At 40.3% G+C, this 14,423-nt stretch overlaps 1 protein-coding gene across 3 annotated transcripts in view; it reads right to left on the reverse strand.

Annotated features, from left to right (window-relative positions):
* Window positions 1–14,423, reverse strand: part of CDKAL1 (CDKAL1 threonylcarbamoyladenosine tRNA methylthiotransferase) — a 421,878-nt gene that overhangs the window by 273,834 nt on the left and 133,621 nt on the right. For all 3 annotated transcript variants that reach the window (XM_075052405.1, XM_075052406.1, XM_075052408.1), the window contains one exon: window positions 6,861–6,909. In XM_075052405.1, coding sequence (XP_074908506.1) covers window positions 6,861–6,909 — 49 coding nt within the window. The remainder of the gene's footprint in view (window positions 1–6,860; window positions 6,910–14,423) is intronic.

Genomic DNA, 14,423 nt, shown 5'->3' on the forward strand with positions numbered 1-14,423 from the left:
AATGACAGTCATAACAGGGATAGTCATTCCTACCAGTTTTCTAAACCAAATCAATGAAGTAGTTCTAAATCAAATCAATGAAATAACTGCACTGAGAAAAATAATTACAAAACCTACTTAAAATCCTGGATCATCTCACATACCTAATAGTCACTGCACACCCAAAAGTATTTGAACAGGCACAGCAAAAATGGCAATAAACTTTGGTGTAAGAACAGAAACCAACTGATGGCAATGGAAATCTCTTGTCCCAGCAGACGAGATTAAGTTGAGCCACACAATTACTGATGTTTTACAAAAGCAATTAAAATCTGGCTTTGCAGAATTAGATTCTCCATAATTACCACATATTCCTCATTGTGCTCTACTGTTTTCTTTAAATTACAGTCTACAAAGCTAAACTCACAGAATTGATACTGGCTCAGATAATTGTATTACTATTTTGAACTCGTGCCTTCAGTACATCACAATTCCCCGAAGCAGTCAGAAACGGGCAATCAAAATGCAACCCGGTGCTCTCACTGAAGTGTTCGGCTGAATGACAACCCCTTCATTTAAAAACTGTAAGGTGGGATACCTTCGAGTCAGGTCCTTCATAAGTCAATGCTTTTTGTCAAAGTAGTTCTCAAAAACCGCTACTGTTTTGATAATGACACTCTTTCCACACAAAGCCATTTTCTTAGATGACAATAAAAATCTGTAATTATTTTTGTTTAAACAGGAACAGCGCCAAAATTTCCAATCCGGGGGCACAAGAAAAGGGCAGGGGGTGACATTTACCACATTATACTGTTAACCTCAGCCATTAATAGAAACGGGTGATGCCGAATCTTTTAACCACGGTCATTTCACCAAGTTACTTACAAGCTGTAGTTCTGCATATTGCCTATTGAAAACCTGATTTCACCCCCCCACCACCACTTTTTTTTAGCCTGTCAAATACAGATAGCCCCTTGCATCGTTTTCGCCGGTAGTGCCTTTAGTATTCAACAATCTCAGTTTAAAAGGCAATTTTACTACCTAGAAATACCGTTACGGACTTAGCAGTGTTCACGGGGTGTCCGTGGCGAGGGGCTGCAGGGCAGGCATATTCTGGAGCAGCCTGTTCCTGAAGGACTGCAGCCCGTGGAGAGGACCCACGGCGGAGAGGTTCTCGGAGGACCTGCAGCCTGGGGGGGTGGCCCCAGGCTGGAGTAGGGGAGCAGCGTGGGGAGGCAGGAGCGGCAGAGAGGAGCTGGGATGGGCTGACCACAACCCCTGCTCCCCGTCCTCCTGCCCCGCTCGGGGCAAGGAGGTAGAGGAGTCTGGGATGATAGAGTGAAGCTGAGCCTGGGAAGAAGGGGTGGGGAGGGCGGGGAGGAAGGTAGTTTTAGTTTTTTCTTTGTTTCTCACCACCCTACTCTATTTTTAATTGGCAATAAATTAAATTAATTTTCCCCAAGTCGAGTCTGTTTTGCCCATGACAGTAATTGGTAAGTGATCTCCCTGTCCTTATTGTGACCCATGAGCTATTCCATCCTATTTTCTCCCCTGTCCTGTGGAGGAGGGGGAGCAAGAGAGCGGCTGGGCGGGGGTCTGGCAGCCAGCCGAGGTCAACCCACCACTCAGTGAAATAAATAAAACAACCCATGCAAAACCGTGTCGCGCGCCCCCCCCCCCCCCATCTCCTTTTAAAGGATGCAGAAACAGAAACAGGGACTCAATGAGGCCACTACCCTCCCTCTGACCCTCCTCAAGCTGCACTTTGGCACAAACAGTCAGTTTCCTGACTGGAAGCCAAATGATACTTTTCCTCAAAAAAGGAACTCCTGACTCCTCCAATTTTCATTCTTCATTTGGCTTGTCATCAGCTTCTTAAGTCAAGTCCACTCTTCCCACAACCACAGAAATTGAAAAGAGAGTACTTCATCTACTGTTATCAGCAGATTATAGTGAAATCAAACAGCCCATATAAATACTATTTAATATGCTGGCATTCATATACATACATATATATACACACACACTTGCTCTAAGGTAGGCAAGCCAGTATAAATTCTACACTTTAGCCTATATATAATATAGGCACCATTTATCTGCTCATTTTCATACAAACTGACACTGCAACTATCAGCAGTCCATAATTACTAACCACATGAGGACAATCTAACAGATTAGTAAATATTGGTTAATATTTAAACTGGGAATGGATGGGCAACTTCACCAGACAGGTCAACGTGACTGAAATCAAGAAAGGTTAACTATAAAAGGCTCAACCCTGAAGTAATTTCCTTTGGTTGTTTTTTACAATCAAGTCTAATGACCCATTGTAAAACTATGTTTTGTGAAAGCACTAGACAGGCACAATATGGACTAAACTCAATTCAACCTGTGTCCCTCATCTCCCCAAGGCCTAAGCTAAAAGCAGACTGTACACAAATACCCTGGTTCCACACCTCCCACCCCCAGAAAGCTTTAATAACATGGGATTTGAGAGCTAGCATGTCTAGAAAGGGGGGAAAGACTCAAATCTCCGAAGATCTAAATTCAAAACCAAGAAAAGAAGAATTTCTACATTAGCAGTTAAAATTTCTCTTTTAAATTACACAATAAATGTATTACCTTGCCTATTGCTTATACCCAAGTTTTTATACACATGGTATGGGTTTTTTTAAAGACAGCTTTTAAAGTGGTTCATAAAATGCTGACTTGAGCAATCACCATAAAGACATTCTGTGGTTCCCATCACAGACAGATCTTCATCTTACTGGGACGTGCTATAGAGACTGATCAGCCCAAACAGCTTTTAAATTCTGTACAGAATTTTTACTTAATGATGGAACAGACATCAGTTGTAACCCTGTTTTCTCCTACCTCACAGACACTGCGACTCCTTAGCAATATTTCGCTAACATACTATTCCATCATAACATGTTACTGGGAAACTAAGCACACAAGTGGAAATGGGTGCCCCAATGATGTAAAAATTACTGTAACCTAGTATTATAATTTGAGTAATGTGCAGATGAAGCAAGGTTTACTAAAAGCAAGGTTAAATCAGAGCCTTGTATGATGAAACTGTTCTGTGTATCAGCAAGACTGACACACGCTGGCTGCACAATTGTGGCTGTCACTGTGAGAAACCCAGCTCTGAGGCTGAGATTGAATTAACTTGTCTAGCTCCTAGCAGGCAGTATAGAAGTTTCAGATTATAAATTACAATATCATAGTAAAAGTACCTGAAGATGCCTCTAGTTAAAATACATTTTGGGACACAGTATAAATATTAATCAGACATGACCTGTGTACAAATACTGCACAGTTACTAAAGATCACTTCCAGAAATGACAGTTTGCCTGACAATTTACCTGATAATTGGGAAATTTCAAAGTTTCATAAGACTCGTGATAAAAGTCAGGGTGATATAAAAATGAGAAATCACAGTTCCTCAAAAATTCTGTCTCTCCTTTGGCTGTTGGTGCAATAATAAACATGAACATCCCTCTTTTCCATTTTCTGATGAAGAAGGATAAAAAGATAAAGTCATATAAAAAGTATTTCAGAATCATCTCAATGGAGAGTTGGGAACCAGCAATTACAGTTGAAGTAAAGACCACCATAAAGATCTACTTCTCGAAACCATCTCTTGAACCAGCAGAATGACACTGTTCTGAAGAAGGTTTCCTGACAATGCCTTGAAGAATGAGAAATAAAGCCAGAAGAAACCCCTTCATATTTGTACAAAGAGTTCTAAATAATTCCAAAGTAATTTTCTTTGGGAGTACAGTAACCTTTCAAGCAAATCCAACAGGGGAGCCATTTTCTTGGAAAACTAGAAGGATGATTATTAGGAAAAAAAAAAAAAGGCAGGGGGAGGAGGCAAATTGTTTTTACAAAGTTTCCCTTTTTATTAACTGTGCACTACAAAATTCAGGCATCCAAGAAAAATCTAAGGTACCCCTTAAGAAAGCGGAACCCAAGGAAAGCTAGACTTTTAGACTTAAAACTGTCAACTAAGATAACCACCTTGGAATCTGGACAGAAAATGTGGACAACTCAGGCCAACCAATCTACAGAGACAGCTGCCCTACAGAGTGCAGATGCTATGCAGTTTAAAAACTTACTCAATTTCAATATTCAGTTGAAACTTTTTTTAAACTTTCAATATATATATTTTTTTTAAACTTTCAATACATACATAGCCACGCTACAAGAGTACACCACCCATGCAACCTTTTGATTTTCATTTTAAAAAATAGGTGAAGAAAATTGTATCATACAACTATGACAGATAACCAGCTTAAAACTTATTAATATAAGCTGGCTCTGATTTCAGAATTTGTATTTAATCCCCCGTCCCAGACCAACTCCGTCTCCTGAACCCATTTGCGGCTTCAGAAGTTGTTACTAATGATGCAGACTTATGAAGACAGTGTGTTATAATTCGTTTAGTTTTACACAGATGAATTTAAGTTTCTACCATGTATCTATTTTACAAATATATAAAATATTCTTAACCAACAGTCCTGTTATCTACAGTATTTTACTTCACTTGGATAATGAAAGTTCACGGTTAGACTCATAAAGCACACTGAAAAAGAGCTTCGCATTCTTCTCCAGTAGTGGAAAATGATTCCCAAATACATAAATTGATGCATTATCTTTACACAAATTTGAATGAAAGAAATGTAAGTTAAAACTCCTTTTCTTACGGTTGGCTTTTGCAAAAGTAAACTGCTATCATATGCTATGACCCCTGTCAATTTGTCGATTCTCTTGCCAATGGAAATTCCATTTTTCACAGAAGGGTTGAGGTTGGCCGGGACCTCTGGATGTCACCTTGTGCAACCCCCTGCTCAAGCAGGGCCCCCTAGAGCCAGTTGGCCAGGACTGTGCCTGGATAGTTTCTGAATATCTCTAAAGAGGGAGATTCCACAACCTCTCTGGGCCAGTATCACAGTGAAAAAGCATTTCCTGATGTTCAGAGGGAACCTCCTGTGTTCCAGTTTGTGCCCACTGCCTCTCGTTCTGTTACTGGGCACCGCTGCAAAGAGCCTGGCTCCGTCCTCTTTGCACCCTCCCTTCAGGTATTTATATACATTGATGAGATCCCCCCTGAGCCTTCTCTTCTCCAGGCTGAACAGCCCCCGCTCTCTCAGGCTCTCCTATGAGGACGGATGCTCCAGCCTCAGTTTCTTAACCATCTTCACAGCCCTTCGTTGGACTCTCTCCTGTATGTCCATGTGTCTCTTGCACTGGGGAGCCATTTTTATTCATTTTTTCCAATAAAACTTCAGAAATCCTGTGTTCCATTACCTTTTGAGAAATCCCTGAAGGAACTGGCACTACATATGGAATTCAGCAGCCCACTTACTCCATTTTATTCAAATCACTTCTAGTAAGCTAGAAACGAACCAAAATCTTTCCCAAAATTCACGCTTTTTGACGTTTAAATGTTAACACGTCTATGAACATTATTTTCCAGAATTGTATCAATATGTAAAATGCAATCTTAAAATCAATTCAGTGAAAAACATCATTTTAACAACTGCTACTAGATTGTTTGTCTTCTTTCTAGTCATATAATGTTCAGTCAGAATAACCTGAGTGACTATGTTATTGAAAAACCAGTGATGTCTGGAGTCAGTATAAATATTACAAAGCCCATTTTTGTAAAGGGAGGCCATGCTGACCCAGGTTATCATCTTATTCCCTCAAGAATAAATAAAATTCAGGAAAATCAGATAGGGATCTGAAATACTCTGCTGTTGTAAAAATCACGAAGCATACCCATTTCCAACACATTGTCATAAACACCATGATGTTTCTGGAAAAACAGTTTGGCTTATTTAATAACAAATATGAAGACACTGAATATATTTCTTCTTTGTCTCTGTGGTACAGTAGGATGTACCCCCAAAAAATAGATGCCATAAGGTAAAGACAAACTGGGAAAAGTGTTAGTTGGGAGTACGTAAGAGTACAGGTTTTGTTTTTGAAAGCAGTCAAAGCAACGTGAAAACTTAAGGCCTTCAAACCACAAACTCTAGAAGCCTTACACCATGCTACACAATTTCTTGGTAGAAGCTTTTCCATTCCTTTTAAAATTTTGCACTGTTTCTACATTTTTATGCTGTACTTCAGAAACATCATACTCCAGGATTAAAGTTACAGGCAATGTCTTGTGGACTAGACACTTGTTTATATTGAAAGTACAGCCAATTAAACTAAACCTTGTAATTTAAAGCTTCAGGGAACAGTAATTTTTATGGCCTGATAAGTAATGGAGACAAACTTAGGTAACCCAGAAAGACCCAGACAAATATATTTATTTAATAGCAAATGTTTACTAGTCAGGCTGCAGAAACAATACTGTCTTTTGCCCCCTTCACTACAAAGTACTGAGTGTACACACACGAACACAGCCAGAGAGAACAAGGAACACAGTTAGAAAAGAACATTAAACCAGCAGATAATTTATCTGTCCTGCTGAGGAAAGCTCAGGGAAGCAAGCCAAAACATCTGAAAAGAAGAAAACACGAGAGGACTAAACATCAGAAAGCAGAGATGCAGCACTGAATTAAGATAGCGCAGAAACTTTAGACAATACTCCACACCCACCTACATTGATGCAACTTAGAATGGTTTCTTGAAGTCTCCCCTGGATCATTTACCCCTGAACCCAACAGGCAACAGAGGTCCTTCCAGAAAAGATCTCTCTGAAATTACCACTCACACAAAGCATACATGGCAAAGTACAGCACTGCCCAAACATTTAGCTAGAGGAGAAAGCAAGCATTAGGTTGATAACAGCAGCACTTCTGCTAGCTAATGCTTACAGCTTTCAGACTAGCTGCGATTATTCCGAGTGTGATGCTTACCTTTAATAGTTTCCTCCACAACTTCTACTACACGATCTATCTGCTGAACCTAAAAAAAGTCAGAAGGTCAATATCTAAGTAGTCAACAACTGGACATACTTCATATAAACTCTTCTTTCAAAAGTGTGTTCTTCTGGATTAAGGGGGAATAAAGAGTTTGGAGCTATGTTTTTAGCCAGTTTTTTTTCTGCCAAAAGTAACTTTACAACCCACCACCTAACTTAAACAAAATTTTGTCCCCCAAAATAGCAAGTTCTTGTAAATTTGGCAAAAAAAAAGTCACCAGATGGCTAGAAAAGATGGACCCAAAAAAAGAGTTCAGGCCTGAACTGCTGCTCGCGGGCTGTGAAAGGCAGCAGTCACCCGGGCAGTCGGTGCCTGGGCGGCTCAAACAGCCCCTACCTGCTCCTCAGCACCAAAAGAGTGGATGGTAGAGAACATAATAAGAAGCTGACAATACTGTGAGGGCAGACTATAGGGGAGAAAATTAAGGAAGTATTGCCGGGAAAAGACACTGGAATATGGGAAGAAATTAAAAATACTGTGGCCAAGTTTAAGTGAACAAGACATTGTCCCAGACTTACTGCAGGCAGTGTTTGGAAATGGAAGGAAAAGCCCTGACACTTTTCACAAGACAGAATAACATTTAATGACCATGACATAGCATCTCCAGCAAAGACAACAAATTCATGTTTTAGTGTTACACTTGCCAAAATTCACCCATAACATGAAAAATCGTTCCATATTTCTTATTAGATACATTATTCTTTATTTAAAGTTAATGGCCAATATACTATAGAGAGTTTGGTATATTAGGTAGAAGGAATCAGCATTAACACTGCGAAATTAAACACTCAAACTCTAGGAATTGAGATTCTCCCTACAACTGTCATGAAAACTGCCTATTCTATGTAATGTCTACTATATATGCACATAGATATTTACATACAATGCAGGAACGCCTACTTTGCACATTTAAATTAGTTTATAATTTTCCCACAATATTCCTTTTTAAACACTGCTTCTCTAAGCTGTTCCTTATATGAACTAGACTTAGTATGTTTTTTGCAGTCATTTCCTTGGAGTTTCTTTTCCGGTTCGTTTCAAGAACAAGCAGAAAAGCACAAGCTGCAGAGGTTTCAAGAGCAGAGCGTGGTCTGCAACAAGGATCCTGGAACTTGGATCCCTTGCATCAAAGCCATTAAGTCTCTGGGCCCTTAAACCACCGAGTTTGTCATTTCCTGTAAACACGTCTGCACAACCACCTCTATTTCACATTCCTTTCCCAACTGGTCTAATAGCAGCTTAAAACAAACAAACAAAAAAACCCAAAAACAAAACAAAACAAAACAAACAAAAAAAAAAACCCAACAAAACCCTCATGGGTAGTTGGTGTCTGATCTAGAGTTCCCAACTGAATTCAGTGGGAGTCTGTTCCTCTCCTTGTCTGGGTGTTGGATCAAGTCCACGTAAAACTATTTGGTTTTTAATTATTTTTTTAAAAAAAAAACCTTTTGAAATACAGCCTTTCCAGAACACAATTGTCTGTCACTTCAAATTTCTGAATACAGTATATTAGTTACGAATTCTAGAAATTAAGTTATTTAAAGTATCACTAATATTGGCATTTTAATCATCTTATTAAAAGATATATATTTAAATCCTTTTCTGGATTACAAGCATTCATATTATAGACATACGGCAATATTTAACAATCTAAAGAAAGCACACATAAGCACTTGTGTGGAATGCATGTGTATTTACATACTTGTGTACATATCCCCTTTAGATATGTTAAAAAATTATGGCCTAAGATACTTACATATAGACTTTCTACTTAATTTTTTAAAATTAAATAAAAATATGTAACTTGAAAAAAAAAGCGTGCACATTTACACCTATAAATATAGACAGAGAACACAGTCTGTGCCAAATACCTCGCCCAAAATAACATCGCTACATATGTCAATACTAAACTGTTTAAGTTCATAATCATTTTAAAACAAGAGAATCCTGGCTGGTTCATAACCTGAACCACCTATGATTACTTTCTGTATTGTAAATCTGAGGAATTTTGCATACCTCCAAACAAACCCCCTGTTAAATAAAGATACAGAAAAAAAACAACCAGTATATTGTATTTTCATTTTATTAGATAAATTAAATTATTCTTAACATGTCTGTCAAGAAGAAGGTTCATGTAAGTAAATAAAATTTTAGGTCTGAGAGATAATGAGTTCTGTGACTAGAAATGGGAGTTTATTCTGCCTTATGTGTTATGTCCCCCATTAAGTATTTTTCATTTGAAATTATTGGAAATTGTTTGGCTAAAGCCCCAAGTGCTCAGGAAGAAAATATGGAATGCTTCCGATCTGCATTTATGAAGATAAAAGTATTTTAGTAAAACTGAGGTGAATCTGGAGTGAGATGAGGGAAGGGTTGAGAGGATTCTTGTTTGGAAAAAAAGGGGGGCGAAAAAAAAAATCACAAAGTCATTGTAATTCAATTTTCTTGGGTATTAAAAGGCCTGCAGGATTATTTTCCCCACATCTCACTAGCCTTACGCACAATTCTGTTCTGGAGTGCTATCAAAGGCATCTGTAAATCTTCTTGAGCAGAGACCCAATAATGTCTCCAACAGGCATCGGGAAGCCCACGAAGCACAGAGACTTAAAAGTTCTTAGTGGTGTACGAAGGGAAAAGACACCATTCCTCAACATTTCTTTGCAGTGAGTCTCAAAAAAACAAACCCTCAGCACTGACAGCAGGTACTTTATTGCTGGATGTAGTTCGTGCGCCGTACGTGGCTCCATATATCTTGTGAGATCTTGTTTCTAGTATAAGCATGTATATGGTGGACTTCTTTTTCCATTACAAATGGTTCTCCATTAGGACTTGGACAGAACAAAAGCTAATGGCAGACTGGAGCAGGCAGCTGAGGAGGACTACACAAGAAAAAAAAAGAAAAAAAAAAAACAAAAAAAAACCCCAACCACCATGAATCAGGGCTGATGAAGAAATCTGGGCTGAGATGGATATAGGACAAAAGCAGAGGCAAGGTCCACGGGATGAAGGAGCAGCCAAGGCAGGAAACTGGCTGATCAAAAAGCAAAGAAGAAGAAGTTTTACCAAAGTGTGAAGCCTGAGCTGAAACAAAGACCAGGAAAAAGCCTTTGAGCCTTCCTGGTGGGATCAGAGCAAGGCGTAAGTGCAGCTCAGCAATCCTATGCATCCAGCCCGCATACGCACACAAGGAAGACGTGAGGCAATCCATGCTGGGGCTGAAGCTGGAGGTCACCCCTCAACACGCAATTCTGAGCCAGCCACATTTCAAACCATGCACCTCCCAGGACACCCCAGCGCTCCGCGGAGAGACAGAAGCCCTGAGCCCTCCAACTAAGCACCAGTTAATTAGCAAAAGGAGTACAGAAATGCACACACGTTCCATTTGTCATCAGAGAAATTCCCCCAGTTCCCTTTGTACTGTCACAGTCGCAGATGGAATCGTCTGACAGATGACTGCTGGGCATAAACAGCCCAAAGACGCGCTTGTGATGTGCTACGTCTGCAGTCTCACACCAGGCGATCTGCGAGTGCAGACAGACGTGCGTGTTGAGGATGGTCACGCAAATTCTTCCAAGCTCTCAGACATGATCCAAGTTGTCTCAGAACCAGTATTAACATCCTGAAACTGTTCTGCAGGAGGTGGACTCTGGAAAAAACATAACCTCTAAGATAGCTCCTATAAACTCCAAATACTCTTAATGGGAAGTTGAGTGAGAGGTTGCACATTTACCTGACCTTTTGTACTCTGTAGAAGTCAGTGAGCCTCACACCAAAGAACGCTACCTAGAAAAGTGCATCCATGAACCTATCATGAAAGTAAGAGAAACTTTCTGACATTCTCTTCAGGAAAGCATCAAGACCTCTGCAAAGACCCTGCACTGTCATCTGGGAAGACAAAACCTCATACAAGATTTACAGTGAAATAAATATACTTTCAGTATAATGCATCCACCAAAATACAGACAGAAGCATTTTGTGGGTAAAGATGTTTGGACCAATCCCTTTCTGAAGTGATAGGACCAACACAAAACAGGAGAGATGGTCTTCAAATGTCCCTTACAACCAAAGCCGGGTAAAAAGTGCTACAGTTAGCTCTTTTTAGTGAAGATATCTGATGTCTTAATGGTCTTTTCTGAAAGAGAAGCCTCAGCATGCTTCTCTCTGTGGCTGCAGCCATGACAAGAAACTAGAGGGTGGTTGTGAAAACAAAGAATTTACCAATGTCCAATATTTTCTGGAGGACACAAACTGCCTTTTAATGGAGTCCGCTCCACGGGCATCTAAGACACCACAGAAAAGCTGGTTGGTTCAAGCTGCACCCCTGGAGCAGCTAAGGAATGATCTGGCCCAACTATGTATTGTAAAAAAGGTGGGAATGCGTAAGGCTTGCTGGGCAGTCTACGTGATAAAAGGTACTAATTTTCTCTCCTCTTAATACATCCCAGAGATAATTTCAGATGGAGTCAGCTCAGGAAGCCTATTTACACCAGAGGCACGCTGCCTTTTGCCAACTGTCACGGTGCTCATGCTTTCTGGAGTCGTGCCACTGCCTGTTAGATAATGGCTGTCCTGGTCCCAGCTGAAGAGGATGAAATCCTACAAAGCAAGCATTTCAGTTCCTTCAGAAAATATGTCCTTATGCTGTGACTTGAACTTTCTCTATCTCAGAAGAACGTGCCCACCAGGTGATGAAAAAAATCACTGTAGTGGTTGGGAAGCATCTTGGCATTCAAATCAGCAGTTTCCCTCAAATTATCTTTTGATTCTTAGTGCAGTGATACCTCAACATGTCTGAGTGTAGAATACATTACACTTTGTTGCCTCCAAATCATAAGATCACAGAATAATTCCTGTGCCTGACACACCATTTCTTGTAAGTGGTCACAAGGTGTCCACATCACCTGGTTGACAACTGCTGTTTCTGCTGGGGGACTAGGATTAAACTGGTAGAACCAGCAGCAAATAAAAACGAACCAGCGACAAAGCATGAGACCTCTGACGCTTGCCACCAGTGACTGTCTTTTGGCCAAGGAGTCTGTGGATTCACCCTCTGATGAGTCTCGGCTCTCTCAGCTACTGACAGAGCCACCACCGCTGGTGAGAAATGGCAGCCAGGTCCTCCTCGCAGCCAGCCTTCTCGGGGACCTTCTCCCAGAGCGAACAAAGTTGCTCCCCGCAGCCTTCTTCCTTTCAGTGTGGAAGGAAACGTCTTCCCACCACAGCAGGTCTGAAGGTTAAAGCTTCTCTGATGTTGACGGGAAAGTGGCAATTCTCAAGAAGTTACTCCCGGAGCGTCCCCCAACTGCCCTTCTCTTGGCACGGTGACTGAGTTTCCCAGAGAGAGAAATTTCTCGGAGGTAACACAAGCCATGCCTAAACGCATCAAGTATCAGAAAATGACTATCAAAAAAAAGATCTTGAAGCCAGTGGAGGAGGGACAAAAACCAGAAATATTTAAGACTAGAAATGTTTCTTGAAAATAAAACACTGCAAAACAAAACAAAAAAACCTTAGCCAATGGTTGAGGGAAACTGAGGACAGGGTACCCACAATTATAGGAGGGGGCAGCAGCTCACTTAGACAGCACGAGGCTACTGCTGAAGCAAACATCATTGGCACTCGGCTGCTTATGAACACCCTGGGAGTGAGCATACATATATATACATAACTACTTGAAGTAAAACAATCTTTTTTTCTCATCTAGGAAAAACCCTACACATCTTTGATCTTCATTCACATAGATAAGAAACAAATTGGTTAGTATACAGATAAAATAATCTTAGGGAATTACAACCCACTACTCATAAACCTAAAGATTTTAACTCCAGTTCACCAACTCGGTTTCATCTCACCTTGTTTAGGCAGCTCTGTCAAATATCGATGTTAAAAGCCTACTCAGCCTATCCCCTCTCTAAAGCCAGTAAAAGGGAAATACATGCCTTCAAAAGTCACTTCAGATCTTCTAAAAATCTAAATTATCTCTAAGATAATTATCTTCATTGACCATAAAGGGAGCTGAGCAAAACAGACTCTCAAATTACAGCACTTAGGCAGCATAAATCCAGGCCTTAATACATAACTTCAAAAGGCAACGTGACTAGCCACTTTGGCTTCAGAGGGATAACATCTGTGTTTAAAACCTTTGCTGACAACACTGACCGTAGTAATGGGCAACATTCTAGTTTAGGAAGGTATACTGAGAGCAGGCTCTACACAAACCTTCAAGGGAAGGCGACTACCCCAGAGAAGCATGTAAACAACTGATTTTCATTGCTAAACACTGACACAGCTGAAGTATAATTCATATCTAAATTAATTCCTCTACCTTTTGATTCATAGGACAGTAACTGCCGTGGAAATGTATAGTTTCTATTTGCATGTCCAATTTTCAGTTTAAAAGCAGGTGCTTAATTGCAATTCTTTCCTGACTTCCCAGGTTAAGTGTCATATCTGAATATCAGCATGGCAATTCAAAAGCCAAAGCTGACCAGCTGAGAGGTACTAACTGAGTCTGAATTTTGCATTAAATCATTATTGGCCGTAAGTTACACAAAACCAGCGTGCACCTCTTCCCAAGCTTTCAGCACACTTTCCAAGAAGTTCTGCTCATTCAAATCATTCAAAATAAAATTCCATCAAATTTGTCTTTCCTGAGGTACACACTGGCTATTTGCATTTATGCAAGGCTCCAGTTTAAGGGCAGCAAACAGAGAGGCTTGCCATCTTTAATGCAGTCTGACCTTACAAACACTGCAGGTAGGGAAGTATCATTATCTCTGTTTTGCAAACATCAGTGAAACTTGTATGAACTGAACATCAGAAATATCATACAACATATCATCCTCATTTAGGACACCAAAGCAGTAGGGATGTACAGGCATTTAGCATCTTAGTAAGGTTACACTGATTTTCTTTCACAATGGTACTGTTAAAGCTCTGCGCACTGAAGAGCTTTACAAATGGAGACCTAAGGCATATTTAATTTAGAAGTGTATATCTGTTATAGATGTACAACTTGAGAAGTGTCTATTTTTCGCAATGTACTTGGCATTTTTTGTACTGAACCATCCACTTTGCAGCAGCAGTCCTAGTGTTATGTGCTGCTACTGGGAGCATTCAGCACTTCCACTAATCACACTCCACAGTTTCAAACTGGATATTAAAAAAAATTACCTAAAGCTTGCCTTATAGAGTAGAACAGCCACAGAAGAGGGTTATCTGGTGGTCAGGGGAATGCAGGGAGCCCCTGCAGAGAGGTTCTGACAGCTATATGTTTCTCCTGGAAGCAGTAGCTTCAGACTCAACTTGGCCAAAGAGCCTGCAGTAACTCTGCCATGCACAGGACCTGCACCTTCTGAGTCAGAGCGTAGCAGCAGAGGGAGGATTACAACCTTGGCGACACTGGATATATTTTCTGCAGACGAAAGAATGAGCTGAAATTCTTCCCTCGGGAAACGGGTGTACAGCAGAAGGCGACAGACCTTTGACACTAGATAT

This window comes from Buteo buteo, chromosome 20, assembly GCF_964188355.1.
Source record: "Buteo buteo chromosome 20, bButBut1.hap1.1, whole genome shotgun sequence".
Lineage (NCBI taxonomy): Eukaryota > Metazoa > Chordata > Aves > Accipitriformes > Accipitridae > Buteo > Buteo buteo.